The 21,476-nt window shown below is 40.9% G+C and overlaps 1 protein-coding gene and 1 pseudogene across 4 annotated transcripts in view; both read left to right on the top strand.

Moving 5' to 3' along the window:
• The first annotated feature begins 475 nt into the window (after positions 1 to 475).
• On the top strand, positions 476 to 894 carry LOC308262702 (ubiquitin-conjugating enzyme E2 variant 2-like; annotated as a pseudogene). Its single transcript has one exon. The product of its transcript is annotated as a ubiquitin-conjugating enzyme E2 variant 2-like (transcript).
• Positions 895 to 11,365: 10,471 nt separating this feature from the next.
• RSPO2 (R-spondin 2) overlaps positions 11,366 to 21,476 on the top strand; it is a gene marked incomplete at both ends in the record, with an annotated part of 151,762 nt that continues 141,651 nt past the window's right edge. For 2 of the 3 annotated variants that reach the window (XM_080693532.1, XM_080693533.1), the window contains one exon: positions 11,366 to 11,459. In XM_080693532.1, coding sequence (XP_080549658.1) covers positions 11,366 to 11,459 — 94 coding nt within the window. Of the gene's footprint in view, positions 11,478 to 21,476 lie in introns of all 3 variants that reach the window. The other variant, XM_080693531.1, reaches the window with a different exon arrangement.

The following is a 21,476-nucleotide window of genomic DNA, read 5'->3' on the forward strand; positions in this document are numbered from 1 at the left end:
CCCAAGTCCTAACAATTCTTACTCAGTTTTTTCAATCTCTCACTTTTATTTTTTTTATTTATTTATTTATTTATTTATTTATTTATTTATTTATTTTTTGCGGGCCTGGGGATGGAACCCAGAGGCATTTGACCTCTGAGCTACAACCCCTGCCCTATTTTTTATTCTTTATTTTGAAACCGGGTCTCACTGAGCTGCAGAGGGCCTCACTAAGTAGCTGAGGCTGTCGATGAACTGCGATCCTCTGGTCTCAGCCTCCCTGCTGAGATTACAAGTGTGTACCACCACACCCGGCTAATCTCTCACTTTTAAATACAAACAAGTAACCCCAAAGTTATCAAATACCAAGAAAATCCTCAAAATAAAAGGTAACGACAAAAAATAAGAGAAATGAAATTTGGAAGAAAAAGAGAATACATAAAGAAATTAAAAAGTAACTCTCTCTTAGAATTAAAAAAATGAAGGCTTGCAGAAGATGGCAGTCTCCACAGGAGTTAAAGTTCCTCATAATTTTTGCTTGTTGGAAGAACTTGAAGGAAAAAAAAAAGAGTAGGCAATAGCACAGTTATCTGGGGACTGGAAGACACAAGGTGGACAGGCATGATTATTGGGCCACCAAGGACAAATTATGAAAACAGAATATATAATCTGAAAGTAGAATGTAGATCTAAAAACCCCAAAGCTCCTCCATCAGTTAGATTTGCAATAAAAATTAACATGAATGGAATGAAAAATTCAAGTGGGATGGTGGACACATGCAGCGTACCAGTGTTAGCAAAATGGCAAAATTCACACAGCATTAAAGTTGCACTTCAAGAGCTAAGATGTCTAATGATGTCCAGAGAAAATATGAAGCTTCCACAGCCACCAGAAGGACAGACATACAGTAATTAATTTAAAGGATCTCACACCTGTCTTAAATAAAAAACCTTCTACTCATATTAATGCCTTAATTAAATATCACAATGCAAAATACCCACAGATTACATAAAGAATGCCAGTCGGTAAACAGAGTGCGGACATTTGTAATAATATATTTAGTATATGCGCGCCCCTTATGTTTTCAAGAAACAGGAAGAAAACTGCAGCACTATTTTTCTTTCTCCTGTTAAGGCACTGTCATTTAAACGAATCAGAAGTCCTCAAAATAGACTTCAGGTTTGCAAGAAGAAAACACAGCAAGAAATGTCAGATGGCAGTGGAAACGTGTGTTTCTGGAAAGGAAAATCTTAATAAGAAAAAGAGAAAGGTCTTGCTTTACCCATCTTGCTTAGCAAATGTACTGTAGCTGAAATTGTTTAACATAGCAGGTACAATGAATATTGTCACAAATTGTGGTAATTGTTGAAGCAGTGTGGGTGCTGACTACTCGTAGTATAAATATATGTCCAGGATTGTTTTGATACCTGTATTTATAATAAAATGTTGGGGGATGAATGAATTTCTGTTAAAAGCTCTTTCTGTGTGTTATGTATAACAGACATGGTAAGTATTTGTTTATAGCCTTTGTTTAATAAACCATGCGTTTAAATCAACAAAAAAGAAATAGGTGTGTGAATATGTGATCTTGAGATTAAAGCTAGTCTCAATATGTAAATAAAAATGTGGAATGTGTAAAAGAAATAAAAATAAAATAAAAAATAAATTAAAAAGTGAGAAGAGCAATGATAAACTCATAGATGACTTGGAGGATGAATGTGAAGAAATAATCCAGAAGGTAAGAAAAACAAAGAGATAGATAGATAAGAGGAGGAAAAATGCAGGAAAATTAGAAGACCACTATAAAATGTACAATATTTAAACACAGGTGTTCCAAAAAGGGAAGAGAGGCAGTGAAAGAGGAGAAATCATCCAGAAAATAACCCGAGACTATTTTCAGAACAGACAGGAATAGATTTGCAGATTTGAAAGGTCATCTAGCTCTTAGAAAATTCAGTGAAAAAAAAAAAAAATCCACGCCTACAAACTTCCAGTGAAATTTCAGGCCAGTAAGCTTCTGGAGTGAATTGTAACCAGATCCTAGTAATGAGTCAGTGATTAGAATGGCTTTGCCTCCTGAAGGCAATGTTAAAAGGTAAGAAGTGATACTAAATGAAAATGTTTTCAAGCTAGAACTTTATACCCAGCCAAACAGTCATTTGTGAGGAGACTCGGGGGATATTTTTTATCCATGCAGAGCTTTAAAACATTTACCTACGTGAAAGTTTTTGGAAAGTTATTATAGAATGTCCTATTTCACAATGAAGGATCAACTAGGGTAGAGGAGGACAGGAGCAAAACCCACTGGAGGTGAGCTGGAAGGAGGATCTCCAGGAAGGTGGCAAGGGGACATCCCAGGACAGCACTACATAGAGAGCACAAAAGGTAACTAGTTCAGTGGAAACCAAGGAGCCTTCAAAAGGGACTTTATGAAGAAGAAACGGATAGCCTCCTTGGTGAGTGGAGGATCATACTAACAGTGAACCAGATGACCAGGATTTACGTTAGCACAGAAAGCTCTGCAAATAAGTCAATCAATCAATCAACCAATAACAAAGTGATGACAGTTCCAGAGAAAACAAAAAGCTGTACAGGAAAGTAACTGTAGTCACAGTTTATTACATGACTCAGCTCTGAATAACATACTTAGTCATAATTATAGAACCACTTAATATTGATCTAACTATATTTCAAGGATGGGAGGCTGGTGTGCAGGGAAGAAGCAAGGAGAAAGGGAATAAGTTTTTCTTTTTATAGTGGAAAATCAATAGACAATACTCGTTTTGGTCATGGTTAGGGGAATAGAGTCCCTGAGGGTTGTGGATGAGAAAGTTATTATAGGAATTAGATTTTGCACAGTTGTGATAGGAGCTGAGGGAGTTCTGGGAAGGGAAGGAGAGGATCAGAAGAGTCACTGATGTCTGAGAATCAAGTATGTGTAAACACCATAGTGTGATGGCAACAGAGGAATTTATGGAAGGCTGTTGATTCTACACTAAGTCTGTAGTGGCAGGCCTGGGGTCTCTGTGGGTCAGCAAGACCATCAGGAAGAAGAACTAGATTTTCAGCAGAGGGAAGAGCTAAAGCTGTTCCTTTTGTACACCTCTGCTTCTGTCCTTCATTGCATCTTACTGTAAAGGACTTTCAGAAAATCCTTTCTCCTCCAAACCTCATGTAAATTACTCTTTTAGACAGCTCTAACTCAAAAATCATCCCATGGCAGGAGATTTGGGAAATGGGGTTTCCAATTTAACCCAGATAACAAATTACAAACCACAACAGTCCATCTTTTCACAATCTGGGATTTAATACACATCTGTTAACCACATTTAATTGTCAAATAAAGGCAAAAGCAAATGTTTACATCTATTACAACTGGGAGCCCCTCTCCACACAAAAATATATTGACCTTCTTCCTCAAAGAGGGTATGTGTAATCTTACATGCCCCTCTATTCATCTCAGGATAATATCATTCTTTTAGCTGGGCTATACTATTTCATATTTTTTAGTTTAAATACCAAGATGTAAGATTACATTCAGTTAACATATGTTAGGTGAGCTAGCAGAGGATAAAAGATAACAGTATTGATATTTGATATTCATATTAAATCAATACATGAATATTTATAATGATTGTAGTGTGTGTGTTTTGCAACCAGGAACATGATTGTAACTGGTAGTTGGAACTTGGGCAGCCAACTCTGTCCTATTTGATTTGTATAACAGAAAAACTTTGGGTCTAGCTTACAAGTCTAAATGGGCTCACCACAATAGAGAGTTGCAGCTGCTTGAGCAATCGCAGGGCTGAGCCAGTCCACAGCTTCAGAGTTTCTTGCATAAAGAGATCAAGGCTCAGGAACAAGCACTCTTACTCTTAATCTTTCTTCAGGATTTTCTCAACAAGACCTATGACCATTTACTCAAATGACTGTATTTCTTCTGGGAAGAGAAAATTACCAGACTTTAGGGGCACTACTGGTCATTAACTCTAAACTGACATTAAGTTTTTGTCACTCAAAATGTCACTGTAGTCCACCAGAATAAGAGTTTATGAAGATTGGGTGGTAATAGAATTTTATCTTGTGTCTGTTTCCAGTGGGCCTAGTTGATTGATCCCCAAAGCCATTGCATGTTTATTTCTCCAGTTCAGCAACTAAAAGAACTCCCATATTGTTTTATGTGTGTGTGTGTGTGTGTGTGTGTGTGTGTGTGCACGCGCGCTTTAAAAAATTGTATATGGTTCCAAGGTTAAAGTGGCCTAGAGAGATTTATGTAATAATTTTAGGTGAGAAAAACATGGCAATGGAAAAATAAGGCTAAAAACATACAATGGAGCAAGAAATGAAACAAAATAAATTGTCTGTCTTAAACTCTTGTATACTTACTAATAGTGAGCCATACATTTTCTCTTGAGAAATAACACAAGTTAACTAAGCCAAGCATGGGAAGGAGAGATAGGGAGGGAATGGGGTGAGGATTGAGTAAGGGCTAATTGGGTGATGTGTGCATGCATGTGTCCACCATCTTTTATCCCATTAAGATGTATGACTACAATGCACCAATTAAAAAATTTAAGAAAAAAAGTAATGCAAGTCATTAAAACTATAAGTTAAAGACAAACCAAGTATTTGGGAGATGTATACCTATTTGAATACTAGTACAGGAAAAATTTCTGAGAGGCTATTTCCTCCTTTCAGGGATTATCTGTTCTATTGTTTATCTCAATACGCATAGCTAATTGAGTGTCCACAAACACAGAGAAAACAAACATTCTATTCATATTAATGAAAACGGAGCCTAGTGATTAAACAAATGGGAATCTCTGTGTATCTTTCTTTGAGTATCATAACACTTCCTCCCAGTAACCACATTCACACACACACACACACACACACAAATGATGGCAGTGATACATATCACTTTAGTTCAAAAAAGCTCAAGACACACAAGATTATGTAAGGGAAATAATTGTAAAACATCAGGTCAAACTAGAGTTTTCTCAGTTAAGCTGCTCTGATTTGGACTTCCTTTGAAGTCAACAAAACTGTCTCCTGGATTTCTTCCATGAGATGGAGAGCAAATCAAGAAAGAGGCCTTATCACATCAGTGTACAGAAGAGTTTTCAAGTGGCAGAACACAGTATGATTAACGTTTGGAGGAGTCAAATATTTACACATTTTTCAAATGTTAAATAAGTGATTATGATATGATTTTTTTAAACAACAAATTAGCCTGGATAAGGACTGGTCCATGACTTTGGTGAAGACCTTTCATATTAATTTAATTACTTCATGCAAAACATAATAAGCGAACATATGCTTTCATATGCAACTAGCAAAAGAGACATTCAGTTTATACTTAAAAGGATAAAATTATACTGTCAATATTGTCTAACAGCAAAAAAACTCCACAATAATGCAATCAAAGGATAAGTTCTAGCCTTGAAGAATATATATATATGTATATATATATATATATATATATTCAATGAATAAAAAGATTGTGGGAAACATTAAATCTGAGAATTTGAATATCTGATAACATAAAAGATAAGGTAACTCTAACTCAATTAGCTAATGAAAACAAGAATCACTTCCAAAATCAACCAAATCTGTGAACATAAATAAAGATTCAGAAAAATTTAAATCTATTCTGCTCTAGCCGGTCCAATCATGGAATCATTAACATTCTATGATTCTTCATACTGAAAATATATATTAGCAAACTCCAAAATAAAAATTTAAAAAAAATGTCATGGAAAGTACTTTTTCAAGTATGACCTTTATAAAGCTCTAACATAAAATGGGCAAATTTCACTACATAAAAATATTTTAAAATTTTCTATATCTTACTGTATATAAAAACAAACTTAAAAGATGAATGATATAGTTGGAAGAATATTTGCAACTCATATCACACAATGTAATATGTGGATATGTTCACATTATACAAAGCAAAAATAAATGACCAGGAACATAATAGAAATAAACAGTAAATTATTTCTTCAAAGAGTTCATGGTAAAGTCAAGATAAAATACTAGAAGCACACATCATTTTGCTAAAAAAAATACAAATGGAAAGTTTGCTGAAAAAAAAAGTGAATCTTTTTGCCCACGAGTATCAAAAATCAAAAAAGTTTTGGCTGGTATATAGAGAAATAAGCATGTCACACATTTTTATATGAGAGAACCTCTGATGAAGGCCATTTAAAGGAAACACACAACATACAATACACACATATGAATAATTCTTTGTTCCAATTAATCTGTTTCTAGGAATTTATAATGCAAAGGTAAAATAAACCCATGGGTAAGCTAATTGAAGCTTTGCTTATAGCAGAAAAAAAAATGAGCCAGCTCTCTACTTTTCTATTAGTAGAGAGCTGGCTCAATATTGCCTTATAATGACAAAATGTGTGATTGTAAAAAAAAAATTATGAGCTGGGTGTGGTGGCGCACACTTGTAATCCCAGCATTCGGGAGGCTGAGACCGGAGGATCACGGCTCATGGACAGCCTCAGCTACTTAGTGAGGCCCTCTGCAACTCAGTGAGACCCAGTTTCAAAATAAAGAATAAAACATAGGGCAGGGGATGTATCTCAGAGGTCAAATGCCTCTGGGTTCCATCCCCAGACCTGCAACAAAAACAAAAATCATGTTCTCTATGAACTGATATTGAGTGAACTTCAGAATACAAAAAAAGGCACAAATTACTCAATATAGTTTTGAACTTATGCTGCTGCATAATAGAGAATAAAAGAGAAAAAATATATGTATATATGTATATATACACGCATATTTGCTTGATAAGCACAAAATATCTCTGAAAATCTACTCTAAACCTGGAAAGTTATACAAAAATAACCTATTGTCTCTAAGGTGAGCTGACTGCTTGGAGAGAGGAGAGCTTTTTCTGTGTATGACCTTTTATAAGGATTGGATTTTTTTTTTTTTTTTTTTTTTGCTGCACTGGGGATGGATCCAGGGGCATTTGACCTCCGAGCTACACCCCTGCCCTATTTTTTATTCTTTATTTTGAAACCGGGTCTCACTGAGTTGCAGAGGGCCTCACTAAGTAGCTGAGGCTGTCCGTGAACCGTGATCCTCCAGTCTCAGCCTCCCGAATGCTGGGATTACAAGCGTGCACCACCACGCCTGGCTTTATAAGGATTGGATTTTAAATTATCCAAATGAATTACAACTAAAAAAAACCCCACAAAACAAAACACAAAAACTGCCTCCCATCTTTAACATCTTTCCCCACTTCTGCCCTCAGTTAACTTTCTCTATCACCAATGAGTTGTATGGAGTCTCCAGCCCTGGTACACTTCTCTGTAAACAGACGTTGGACACATGTCTATTTACAACTCTAGCTTAATGAAACCACCAAACTCAGTTTGCAGAAAAAGTACATCTAGTCTCCAAAATGGAGATCTGTGAGTTTTGAGCCTTCAACAGCAACACATTCAGAGTTTAGAAATGAAAGGAAGCAGAAATATGGGATTAAAGTTAATGATAGTTTAGAATCCACTGGGGTTGTATTTTTTAGTAGCAAGAACATTCCTGGGTACTTGAAATCAGAAAAATATTTAGCAAACGGTCAAAAAACAAAAACAAAAAAACAAAACAAAACCCTGCATGATCAACAAATTAGCTCAGCGATTAAGTGTAAGACTTAAAATACCCTAAGAACTAAGCATGATAAATTTTTGAGGTGCAATGGTATTCCATAAAACACAGAGAGAGAGAGACCAGAAAAAAGCATGAGAAGGAATTAAGAATCTTTTCTCCCAGAGCTTTTTTTCTGCCTTATCAAAGATACTCAGCCCATTTCCCACAGAAGTAATGTTCCAGTTATTTTTCAATAACTAAATCTAGAGGTTCAGTAAACTGAAAAGTATCTCTGGTTTAAAAAATCCAACCTTGCAACCCAGGGGACCAAAATTATGGAAAGTTATCTTTGAAGGGATAGGTTGAAAGGGGTCTGTAAATTTAACATGCATGAGAGTAGCTCTCCTCTTTCTCCATAGAGAACCCAGCACTTAAGAGTCTGTCCTCACGTGGGTCAGCTAGATCCCACAGCAAATGTTCTCAGAAGAAAATTGAGTGTGAGCCAGAGCCCTGTAGAGATGGAAGTGACAGTGGTTTAACTTCCTCCAAGTATCACCAGGGAAACTGAGATGCAGACAGTGGCCCAAAGCGGTCCAAGTGGCACATAGTAGAGATGGATCAGCTTAGGGGTATGCTTATTTTGGCCTTTAAATATATTAAAGACATCAATAGCCATCATTTTTGAGTGGACCTCAAAGCTATACAGGAACTTCGGGAGCTTATTTAGAGGTCTTCTTCTTCTTCTTCTTCTTCTTCTTCTTCTTCTTCTTCTTCTCTCTCTATTTTTTTTTTTTTGTGTGTGTGTGTGTGTGGTCAGGGATGGAACACAGGGCCTTGTGCATGCTAGGCAATCCTTCATGAATTTTGTTCCTGTAGAAGTGCGGTACCTTTGCTGTAGAGAGATGCTCAGTGGAGCATCACATCATTGTGTCAAATGCTGTTTCACTTATGTTCCACTTGTTTCCAAATTCTGTGATAAAAATCAAGGACTTAGAAAGCCAGAGAAACAGACCCACCATTTCTACAATGTGTTTTGTCAACGGTATTTGTGTCCTGTGGGCCAGTCTCAGGGCTAGATTTTCTTATCTCCAAAATGGGACCAAAGACCTCAACTCAGATTCACTTGGGTGTTCTCAGGCATGCATAAAGGACCAACATTAAAATTTCTGGTATATAAATATTGATATACAATAGTGATGTCTGTAAAACAGCTACGGATGTGCAAGCAATAATGAAATATCTAATACACATACACAGGACTCTTTTAATGTTCTTATTGTTTTATATGATTCTCAGCTCAAATTGATGAGTGTCCTCTGTCACGGAAGCAATGGAGAAGGAAATTTAAATAAAATGCTACCGTGATAATGTAGTAACTGTACACGATGCAGTGTTTAACAGTATAAATGCCTGTCTTTTGCCTCAGGGGTAACACATTCTTCCCTACAGTAGTGAGTATAAGAAAAAAGAATTCACTGGAATAAAATTGGGTAGCATGGTGTGTGTGTGTGTGTGTGTGTGTGTGTGTGTGTGTGTGGTACTGGGGTTCTTGAAAACCCTTTTATCTCCGGGTTACACTCCCAGACACCTATTTTGTATAATTTTTATTTGGAAACAGGGTCTCTTAAGCCAGCTGAGGCTGGCTTCGAACCTGTGCCGATCCTCCTGTCTCCGCCTCCTAAGCGCAGGGATTACAAGCGTGCGCCACCATGCCCGGCTAGCATGGAGTATTTTTAATGGAACACTTGACAAGTGTTAAGTAGAGTATTCCCTCAAACCCAAGGTGCCTACAGTTTATTTCAGGAGACTTTAGAAGTGGGAGAAGGGAAGATTATGAATAAGACATACTTCAGTGGAAAGCAAGCTTTAAAGAATAAAGGTCCCAAGTTGGGCGTGGGCACACTTGTAATTCCAGTACTTGGGAGGCTGAAACAGGACGATCTCTGGTTCGAAGACAGCCTCGGCAAGTAGTAAGACTCATCAACCTAGCAAGACCCTGTTTCAAAATAAAAAGTAAAATAAAATATGACTGGGGGTGTAGTCGGGAGGTAGAATGTCTCTGGGTTCAATCCCTAGCAGCACACACATACATACAAAAAAAAAAAAAAGGAAAGAAAGAAAAAAGAATCATAGTCTCATTTTTCTGAGTACTGCAGACATGGTAGCATAGGTTTTAATGCGTTTTCCTGGAGGAGAAAAGAAGCCAAGAATTAACATTTCTGAGGTAAGCACAAGCCTTAGGTAACCCTCATCTTGCTCCCTAAGCTGAATGCACACCCTGATTTCAGCCTGGCTTTCAGGATCTGTTGAAGTCGGCTTTCAGATCTTCCTCTAAAACAAATCCAAAACGTAAATTATAAAGGAGGGGAGGTGTGGCTTTTTGCGCAATGGGGCTCAAGTTTAAATTCAGTAGTCAAGGTCCCAACACAGAGCTCTGGAAGGGAGGTCTAGAAGACAACGTTTGTCATCTGGATGCTCCTCCTCCACCCAGGAGGAAGGTTGGCACTGAGGTGGGAAGCAACTCCACGGAGCCAGAGAGGACGAGTTGGGCATGAGCAGAGGGGCTCTGAGTGCACAAGGTCAGGAGACCGCCCCCCCCCCCCCTTAGCTACTGTGCAGTTCAGCCATTCCCTCCTGGAAAACCCTGCGAGGGTTTCATCCGGAGCAAGCTGTCAGCGCTCTTTAGGACCTCAGGGAAACCCGACAGCTTCTGGCTTTAGGACCCAGGAACTCAGAGGCAGCCTGGATTTAGATGCCTTGGACCACAGCACCACCTACTTATAGAAGCATCCCGAGCCTTAGCCAGTCTGCATCTCCATTGGAAAGTGCGCTCGCCACTTCCTCCAGCCTCCCGGGAGCGTTCAGTCTCCCTCTGCGCGGACCGGGAGAAACCTTAGCTGGGAAGTGACGGTCGAGAGAGCCGGGGAGGCGGCACCCTTGCAGAGGGACGCGGACAGCCGGAGCGCCCCTCGTCCGGGGCTCGCACTCGCGGGCGGAGGCGCAGCATCCCGGTGGCTGCAGCCGCGCCAGCCCCGCCGCGCTCCTGCCAGGCGCCGGCCGCCCAGAGGACCCTCGGCGCCCTCGGACCCCGCGGGGGCGGCCGGAATCCCAGAGCTGCCTGGAACTCCCGGCGGGTGTCCGCAAACTTTTCCCGAGCCCACGTGCTCGGCTTCCTTGCCCGGGATGGAGCGCCGCGCCTAGGCACGCCGCGCTGCCCGAGACCGATGTGCGCACGGTAGGCGACCCGCACCTTGCAGCGCAGCGCTCGGGTACCCCTCCGTGGCGCCCGGAGGGTCCTCTTTAACCCCTGATCTCTGGGCGTCTCCGGAGAGCTTCCCTTTCCCCCGAGCGCCTTTTCCTCCGGGTGGGAGCCCGGGGCTCGGCAGAGGTTGCTAATTCACTGATTGTAATCACCTTCCTCTCCAAGTCGCCTGCAGCTGTCCGCTCGGCAATAAGCGGCTCCGCGGCTCTGCCGAGCGCTGGGCTCGCTTCCTCCTTCCCTCCGCTTTAAATTGGGACGCGCGAAGGCGCGGCTGCCGGTCCAGGGTACTTTCCCAGGGTACGTCTCCCACCCACCCGGCCTTTCGCTCCTCGTCTCTCAGGTTCACCGTGGGCGGAGAGATGCTGATCGCCCCAAAGTGACCATTTCAGCCCCCCGGGCCGGTGGCCGCCGCCCCTCGGAGTCGTCTCCAGCTGCGTGCCCGGCGCGGTCGCCTTGGAGGAGCCCTGCAGTTGCCCTGCTTTGAGAGGCGTCTCTCCCCGTCCGACCGTCCAGATGCAGTTTCGCCTCTTCTCCTTTGCCCTGGTCATACTGAATTGTATGGATTACAGCCAGTGCCAAGGGAATCGATGGAGACGCAGTAAGCGAGGTGGGTCTCGGTCTGTCTGTCTCTCTCTCTCTCTCTCTCTCTCTCTCTCTCTCTCTCTCTCTCTCTCCCCAAGGTGCGTGGGGTCCCCGGGAAGGTGGGGGTGCCCGGCGCTCACGCCCAAGCTTCGGGGGCTCAGGACCGTGCCCTCCACTCCCCCAGCTCGGGGGGCCACCACCCCGGGGCGTCCTGTGTCTCAGGTTCCCAGCAGGCGCGGTGAGCGGGGTAGAAGCGCAGAGCCTCGAGCCCCGCGCCAGCCTCCCAGCTCTCTGGGCGCAGGGGTGCAACCCGCCGCCCAGTTCACAGCCGCGCCTCTGCTCTTGAACTCTATTCCTTGGTTGGGTCTCCTTTCTTAGTTGGCATCCATTTTTCTTGTCCTTTTCTCCTTTTGTCCTCGAATCCATTTTTTCTAAAGCCCATTTATCTCTGTCTTCGTCATCCACGTGCGCCCCAAACCCTGGCCCAAAGATTGCTTTGGGCATTGCCTAACGTGTGTGTGTGTGTGTGTGTGTGTGTGTGTGTGTGTGTGTGTGTGTGGTGTTGGGGAACCTAGGGAGGAATCTCGAGTTGAACGGTAGAACCTGCGTTTCCAGGAAAAAGGCATCATTGACCTCTCTTCGGGGAACCTGAACAGAGATGGGAAGTTTCTGAGATAAGCCGCAACTCGCGCTGCCTTTCTAGGGGGTGTTCGCTTGCAGCGTGAGGTTTCTTTAAAATAGGCCCCATTCGCTTTCCCCTTCGCTTTCCTCAAAAGCAGCAATGTAGGGGAAGGGTTTCTGTGCTCAATGAAATTCACTTGCGGCTTTATAGCCGCTCGCTTCCTCTCCTTCACCCGTGTGCGCATGGGGGAAGGCGGATGAAAACCTCTAGAAAATGTTCAGAAAGCTAGTCCACGCGCAAACTTAGCGCGCACATATTTCGGTCTCCCGGTCCTGCTGGGCCTGCAGCTCATCCAGCTGCATTTTAGCAGACGCAGCTAGACGCAGACACAATCGAGGCTCCCGTGTAAGCTACGCGGGACACGAGTACCCCTGGAATCACCCGCGCGGAGAAATTGCGCAGAAGCCCCTTGCAGGTATGGGGGGGGGGGGCTATTTGTCTTCCTGCAGCAGTTCAGAGTTTTTGCGCAGTTAAAACTTGTCAAGAGGTTCATAGATCTCCATTCCCCCCATAAACGTCTCCACCTGTGATGTGATTTGTTTATAAATCATTTAATCATTTCAGGGAATCTCTGGCTGTGCAGCTAGATTTTGGAGAGCATTTTTCGAGCATTTTTTTGTGATGGCCTTTTAGAAACGTCATTAAGCTGTTCTCACCTGTTGGCACAGCTAGAGGCTGGGCCACCCCAGTGCAGAGCCCCAGAGGACTCATGGCCACGACTTCTGAAGCTTCTGCTCTCCATTGTCGATGTGTATCTGAGGATTTTATAAAGGCTACTCACCCACCCCCTACACATACTCTGTCTCTTTCATTTCTTTTTTGGAAAATGCCTATTTTCTCTTTTAAGAAATGATCTCACCTAAAGACACCAGGGAGAAATTTCTTCCTGCAGATATTTGTTCTTGAAAACTCCCTCTCTATCCCTCCCCTCCCATCCTTTCTCTACCTCACTATTTTCTTTCGAGGTATTATTTGGCAGAGCTGGCAATTTTTATTATATTGCGGTCAAAGTGTTTAGAGAGGTTCCTCCTCCCCCTTTAAAGGCTGAAGTCTATTTAGTTTTTTTTAAAAAAAGGAAAAACAAAGTGCTTAAAGTTTGCAAAGCATGGGACTATCAAAAGCCCTCTGACAGATCTTGTTTATTAGACGACTTGCTAATTTAGTGATGGCTTTCTGATCCACACCGCCTGTCCCATTGTGGTTGAGTAGGGGGAATCCAGCATACTGTTTTAGTAGAACTTAAAACAGCAGGGCTGTTGGGTGGAGAATGACGTTACAGCACTCCTGCGGCCAGAAGGGATACTGCACCGTTTCTCCAAAGGCCTTTTCTAAGGTTCTGTCTGTGATTTCCTTCTTGGCTGTCTGAGGCAGAAACTATTTATTTCAAAGCTCGCCTTAGCAAAATCTCCTATAGCAATTACCCTCCACACTCCCAAGCACTGACATTTAGAAACTTGATTCCAAAGTGTGCAATAGTAATTTTTGCCAAACTGACCTTTCCATTTTATATAATTCAAGTGTTTTCAAGTAAGGAAAAAAAAAATCTAAACCAAAACAACTATTAAGGTTGCTGGGTTCTAGTCCCCCTCCCCAACAGATGTCTCTTCCCAAATCCGAAGTTTCTGGCTAAAATAACTGCGGTCCTTAAAAGTGACCACACTATGTGTGCCAACAAAGGGTGTACTGTGTTTTTAATTAAAAGTGGAACTACTTAAAGGGCTGGCTAGACAGTGCGGGGTGATAGTAGCTTTTCTGCTTTGCAAGGAAGCTTAAGGACTGCATTGTGAGAGTATTGAAATGAATAGAGATCTAACTCGAGTCGTGTGAATTGTCCTCTTCACAAACTTAAGCTGGTTTTAATTGATCTCATGTCCACTGATTGATCCTACACCACTTGTTGTGCCTACCAAACAACTGGCTTGTCCAAAGGAGATTGATTTAAATTAGTTCCTCGGTGAATGCCTGACTACTAGCCAAATCATGTCAGCAGTAGCAGTTGACATGCTAGAGCCTATTTTGGTACCAACATTCCCTTTCCCTCCCTGTTTTGCATGGTGGCAGTTAAATATTACTTTCTAGGAAGAAAAGAGATTACTGCTTTGTAGAAAAGGTGTTGTGGCTTAGATCAGTTGTTTTCTTGGCTTTGTGTTCCTATGTAGGCGGCAGTGGTACCAGGATTGGTTAGGCTTACCCCTGGGACCTGATTCTTTTTTTTTTTTCTTTTTCTTTTTCTTTTCTATATTCCATCTGCAAATAATCAAACCTTCACTGTGGCACATTCTCAGAACTCCTTTGGCATTATGTTTAGTCTGCTCTATGATCTCAGATGCTCCATAATATCATTTTCTTAATGAAATAAAATTCTTGGCAGAGATCAGATAATTTAGTCAGTTAAAATCAATTGCATCCAGTCTGGAATAGAGAGCAAATGTATCATTTAACTCTATGTTTTATTTCAAAATATATCCAGAGGATTGAGAAAATAGAATGTCAGCCTTCTCTACTTTGGGATAAAACCTCGTATGGGGGAGACCATTATGAGCAACGACATACTAGTTATTGACCGAGTTTTCATCCCCTGTTTTAAAACAAAATCATAAAATAAGCATCTGATAGTCGCTAACTGGGCCCACCTGGGCTAACTTTTATTAATTAAGCACAAAAAAAAAATACAGAGAGTGAATATCTTTGTGGAAGGAAAACACTTGGTAACAGTGTTAAGATTTGCTGATCCTATACCCCTCTTCAGTACATAGTCATTAGTAGCTACTCTTAACCCCTACTATCTAAATCTGTCTTGAGACCTCTTATGATTTACGTGCATAATCGATAGGGTTATTCAATTAGTTTTTTTTTAATGATTGTAAGCTGTATTTCAGGCAGAATTAGATAGACAAATTAGAACTTTATGGTCCTTTGGAATTTCTTGAGCCTTGGTGCATAATGACTTAATATTATATATTTTCTCTTCTATTAATTTGCCTAGTTGTATTTTAACCAGGGAACCTTTTGCAAACTTTTTGGCAAAACACTCTGAAAGCAACAGGGTTTTCAGACCTAAAGCTCCCGTTTCTGTGGTCTGATGGTAGGGGGCGTGTTGGCGCAGGAGTTGGCTTCTGGAGTCTGTTCTATACTGAAGCTTCAGCTTCTTCCTTTTACCATCTCATTTTCACAAAATTCCCTTTGACCTCTTGCATGATAATGAAGTGTTTACCACCAAGAGTGTGGTATGTTTCTTGCATCTGAGATTGGGGGAAAAAAGGGGACCTTTTTTTTTTTTTTCTTAAAATAGAGCTAAGTCAATTTGTCTTTAAAAAGTAATGAAGATATTTAGAGATTTGTTTTCTACAAGTACTTTTTAATAATAGTTTATTTTTCATGGTACTCTTTCAAAATATAAAGTGGCACCTGGAACATATTAACCTATACTTAAGTGAAAAAGCTTCAAAATACATTTTGCATGCATGCTTTTCAAAGTTCCAAAGTATTTCAGAAAAGCTGATGTGATGTTTGACTTTGCAACATAAACATGTTCATTTTTTCTTTTTTTTCTTTTCTCTTTTCTTAATTGGCTGCTTTTGCTTCCAGAATGATTGCATAAGCTTTTTCTGGCCAATGTCTTCCCATTCCAGGGAGGTCAGAAAGTTGCTGAGTTCAAACCAGCATCTTGTTTTGCCACTGAAATTTGGAAGCGACTCAGAATAGGTGATGTTCTAGCCTTCCATTTAATTCTGGCTTACTTTATCTGCTTTTAAAATTGAGCCCGAGTAGAATCCAGTATTTGTAGCAATCACAAGTTGGAAATGACACTTGTAATTCCTTAATGCAAAACACCTTGATTTATTCAGAAACTGGTCAGGTCGTGGATTATCCTGCTACTTTTCATTTCTTCCTTTCCAGCTGACTACCTTTAAAGCTCCCTCCCCCCCTCCTTCCCAGAAATAGGCTCGCTCCTCCATCCTAAGTTCAGAAAATTGATGACCGACAGAATCTATTGATGGTAATGCTTGATAACCACCCTGCTAAAGGAGGTGACAAGCTTTGGCATGGAAACAAAGCTTTGCATTTTCTGTAGTTTTCAAAATGACATGAGATTAGGATTGGTGACTTGAGGGAGACAGTGTTGCCTGTGCATATTTGCAGGTATTTTTTTTTCCAGTGGGAATAAATATGAAAGGTGCTAAAACTGAAACGTATATGTAACATGTTATTACATATAACAGAAAATGTTATATACATGTGTATATGTGTGTATATAAGATGTGTGTGTGTGTGTAGAGAGGTCATTGGGAAGGAGGGGAGGGGATGATGATGGAGGGTTGGGCTTTCAGAACTAAAGTCACTCATTTTCCCCAGTCTTTCACTTCTTTTTTCTCCTAGGAGGAGAGGATGACTGGGGGGGGGATGAGATTGTGTAAGGTGAAAGTGTTTTTACTCTTTCCAAGGTCCATTTTCTACCTCTTCTCTACTCTGGGACCTTTTCTCTGTTGTTCTTTTATTTTTCCCTTTGGAGTGAGTACTGGGAATTGAACCCAGGGGCATTCTACCTCCAAATTATACCCCCAGACCTTTTTTACTTTTTATTTTGAAACAGGGTCTTGCTAAATTTCTGAGGGTCTCACTAAGTTGCAGAGGCTGCCCTCGAACCTGCGCTTCTCCTGTCTGGGCCTCTCAAGTCCTGGGCTTACAAGGATGACATACCTAGCTCTTAAGAGCGCCTCCCTCTGGGACCTGGTCTCCTCCCTCCCTCCTCAGGGCTTTCCAGGCTCATTCCCTTGCTCTCCAGGTCTTGCTTTTCTTTTCTCGCTTGACAGTCCTATCCTGTTCACTCACTCTGCGGTCTGTTACAGTCTGGCTTCCATCTTTTTCCTGAAATGTTTTTCTTTTCTTTAAAAAAATTTTTTTTTATTAGACTTTGTTTTTTTGGAGTAGTTTGAAGTTCACCGCAAAACTGAGCAGAAAGTGCAGAGATTCCTAAGAAGTTTTCTTAATGGTCAGCCAAATTCCGCACTTGCAGGTCGGTCGTCCCCTCCAGCCACACACCGTATACCCTGTTGCAGGTAACTTGGAGGTTTTGTTGGTCCCTTCCCAGAGATGCGCTATTCCTTTGGCTGCTAACACGGCCCTGAAGTGTGGTCTCTTTCCCGTTCTGTTCTCTGCTTTGGCCTTGGTACAGAGTAGTATGTGAACAAATATTTCTCCACCTCCTTTATATGGGTGATTTTTTAAAAACTCACCTATTTTTTTAAACTCACCTATCTTCTCAACATTTCCATGTTGAAACTTCAATTGGAGCCTCAACTTTTTTTTTTTTTTTTTTTTACAACTATGATTTCCCAATTACTGCTGCGTGAATACCTATTTCAGGCACACGCGTTCAACACCTCATGTCCTCTGCTTTCCCCCAGGTGCGTGCCTCTGCTTGTGTTCCTTTTTATTGTGGGAATCCTGCCTCAGTTTTTGACTTTCCTGTTGATCTCTTATCAGTTCATTGGAGCATAGAACTGATTAGAGAGTCTATCTCAGAAATGTTTGCATCCCTCCCTCCCCTCTTTTCCCATTCCCAAGGATATTTCTTAGCTCAGGCACTCAAGAACTCATCTCCCAGCAGCTTTGACCCCCTTCTTCTAGCCCTTCAAATGCTGCACATGAGATTGTTTTCAAAGATCTGAAGCCATGATCCTTCTCTGCTGATAGACTCTGGACTTCTGGGCCTTGATATTGACCTCAAAGGCAAGGCCTGCCTCTTTGACCGGACTGTTAAGGTTCCCACCATCCAACTGCAGCCTGTTCCCAAGCTTCCCCCACCCTGAAGGCATTGTACTTTAAACTATACCAGATTACTTCTTTTTATGAGGTTGAGTATGTTTGGTGCCCAGATTAAAGGCAACTGCCTCTGGAAACCTTCCTGGGATTATCTGCCTTCCTGTCTAAGGGCTGCACCAATATTCCTACAGATGTTCTTAGCTTTTTTTTGTGCTACACTTGGTTGGAGGACTCTAGTTTTCCTTTCTTTTCCTGGTTATTTTGCCACATGTTTAATCAGATTTTGAGCCTTTTTTTTTTTTAGGGAAAAATGATGGAATATTTATCTTTGCACTTCTCAAACTAGGTCTAGTAAGGTGTTTCTTGCACAAGTTTTAGTGGAACAAAAAGTAATTGGCTATTGCTATAACAAAAAATTGTCCTTTGCCTTTAAAACGTTTTTGGTCACTTAATGAGAAATGTTTTTTTTTAATTGACTTTCTTTGCATATAGGCAAAGTTTGAATACTTAAATGCCAGGTGTAATTTTATTATTTACTGTTAGTCATCTTTAAAAAAAAATAAAAACACTGAAGTCTAGAAGCATCTTCAGCTTAGCATTTATTCTGAAGTCTCTTCTGATAATTTTGGAACTTCAGAGTGTTCTAGTGCCTATTTCTGTATTCATATACCTGCTTGTTATTTGAATGATAGTATCCCAAGTGGCTGGTGATTGTGGGTAAGGCAGAGGAAATCTTGGGGAGAGAGAAGTATATTTTTAAAACACCTTTATTTTTTTTCTAAAGAAAGGGACAATTACAGATTTGTATTCCTAAGCACTCTGCCCGTGTGAATGAATCATTTAGGGGAAATTAACCAAAGTGTTCTTTGCCTTAACATCATGTATACTAATAGCTGGATAAGTTAGTGCAGGCAAAATTTAATCTTTATTCTTATAGTTCTGACTTCAGCATAAAATAGCTATGAGGACATATCTTTGAGAGACATAGATGTTTGTATATATATTTTAGGACCATTCTTCCATAGGTGTGAAGCAGCCTATAGTTGTATGCTGCCTTCCACAACACTAAAATTTCACTGCCCAGGAGGGTGGGGCCTATTTGACTTAGAAGGAAGGTGAGTGGTTTACTGAGATGTGTAATTTAAAAAACTAATAGCTAAAAGGAAGTGAGCTAGACCTAGAACCCAGCTTTTCTGAATTCACTGGCTTTTCCTATACTCAGTCCATTTTCAATATAAAAATCTTAAAGAATGAAATCACCTTTGAATCCATTCAAAAGTTCTTCAACTTTTGAGTTGCAGAACTTCCTACAACTAATAATTATACTAATAAAGTAACTGAAGTTAAAAGAACTGAAGGCTGAAGGGGTAGAGTAACTGAGGGATGGGACAATAAAGTAAAAATTTGCAGAAATTTTATGGTAATTTTTTTTCAGTCTTGTATATGAATTATAGAAATCTATTTTATTGCCAGTACTTCAAGAGTAAGGGTATGTGTATACATATTTTTCCATGTATTTGTAACCATATGTGTTTATAGGGGTGTATATATGTATATTTATCATAATAGATCAGAATAATGTCAGAAAAGCTATTAAATATTTTTATTGTAAAATACAGAGCAAGTAATCGCAGATAGATTTTCTCCTTATCTAATTTGAGAAAAACCTTTATAATTTAAAGCCTTTTGATTTTCATCACCTGTGGAAGGTTCAGAGGTAGGTTGAAGGTTTTTGTAAGCCTCCTGAAGTTAGGATCAAAATCTTTTCTTTTTGGGAGAGGATCTAGAGCTTGTTTTACAGTCTCAAAGTGGTCTAGGCTTCATTTCTTTCCTTCAACAGGACAAGAAACATTGGCTAATGCAATAATGGGAAAACTTCTTAAATAGAATGATGTCAGGAGGGAACTTAAAATAAGTACAGTTTTGCTTTCTAAAAGTTTGTTTTCCTTGTGTGGGTTTCCAGCTGTTCCTAGGCATGTACTTAAGGACATGAGGCCCCTTTGGAAGCAATGTCCTAGGATTTATTTCAGTAAATTCGTACTTGTCCAGTAAACTTTTTCTCAAAGACAATAGAATTCCCCTCTCTATCCCCTTAGTTTTTAAATGTACAAAGTAATATAAGGTATAAAGAGTCTCATTAAAAATTAGAACATAGCTGGGTGTGGTGGCGCACGCTTGTAATCCCAGCACTTGGGAGGCTGAGTCAAGAGGATTGTGCAGGTTTGAAGCCAGCCTCGGCTATTTAGTAAGGCTCTCAGCAACTTAGTGAGACCCCTTTTCCAAATAAAATATAAAAATAGGTCTGGGAGTGTAGCCTGGAGGTAGAAAAGCCTCTGGGTTCCACCCCCAGTACCACACACACACAAAAAGAGGATATGAGTTGGTGGGGTTTTTTTTTTTTTTTTTTTTTTTTTTTTTTGGTGGTACTGGGGTTCCTAGAAGCCCTTCTACCTCCGGGCTACACTCCCTGACCTATTTTATACTTTTTTATTTTTGGAAACTGGGTCTCTTAAGCCAGCACGGCTGGCTTCGAACCTGCGCGATTCTCCTGTCTCCGCCTCCCAAGCGCGGGGATTACAAGCGTGCACCACCACGCCCGGCTGAGGACATGGGTTTTATCTCATTAACAAAGTGGTGAATATAATATAGTGACAGAAATGGCTGATGCAGTTTTTTCAGCTGCAGGGCTGGCTATGATGCGGCTTGATGTATCACGCTGCCAGCTCTCAGAATGGTCAGAACCAGGGCTCAGCACTCTTCAGTTCTGGCCACGTGGGCTTTTGCTAGATGCTGGCCTGTGTCAGCACAGTTGGGAATTTTTGTAGCATGATGGCTTTAACCCTGCACTCAACCTTGATACAACTTGGCAGCCAACCATCTCAGCAGGAGAATGCTCGGCCGACAGAGGGCGCACTCTGCATTCTTCCCCCCCGTGCTGTGTGCTGTGTTCCCCGAGCTTCCGTGCATTTGTGCTTTGTTTTGGTTCTTTGTTTTGGTGGCGCGCCTACTCGGATCTCTCCATTGACATTGTGATGTCATTACTCTGGGGAGGAAAGGAAAGAGTAAAAAGAGCTTTCAGCCTTCCTGGGCACTTTTGGGTTGGTCCCTAATCTCCTGTGGACAAGACCTCACCCACCCAAAGGCAAGTTTAATCGGTCTGACAAGTGAGACGGACTTAAAGCTAGAGATTGTGTTAGTCTGCAGGTAGATTCCAGCATCTTCTCTTACTTGGAAAATGTCAGTGTGTTTTAATATTAGTTAGAGGTTTCCCCTAAAGTGCATGCATAAATATTTAAGAAATTGGTAAAGTTCAGAGTTGCCCAAAGGACTCTGAGCTTTGCCAAATTCTCAGTTGGCAAAATGTTCGCCAAATTCCTTAACCTTTATGGACAGACCCATTTCTTTCCATAGATATCTCATAATATAGTTTTTTTGAGAGTGATGAAAAGTGTCTGATCTTATTTCAAAATTTAAGCTTTAATTTTCTTAGAAAATGTTCACTTTCTCCATTGTGTAATAAAGGCTGACTGAAGGTTTAAAAATTCTCTGGTACCTCGTTATTATTCCTTTCACATACCGGGCTCCAAAGCTCCA

This window comes from Muscardinus avellanarius (assembly GCF_963383645.1).
Source record: "Muscardinus avellanarius genome assembly, chromosome: 4".
Classification (NCBI taxonomy): Eukaryota; Metazoa; Chordata; class Mammalia; order Rodentia; family Gliridae; genus Muscardinus; species Muscardinus avellanarius.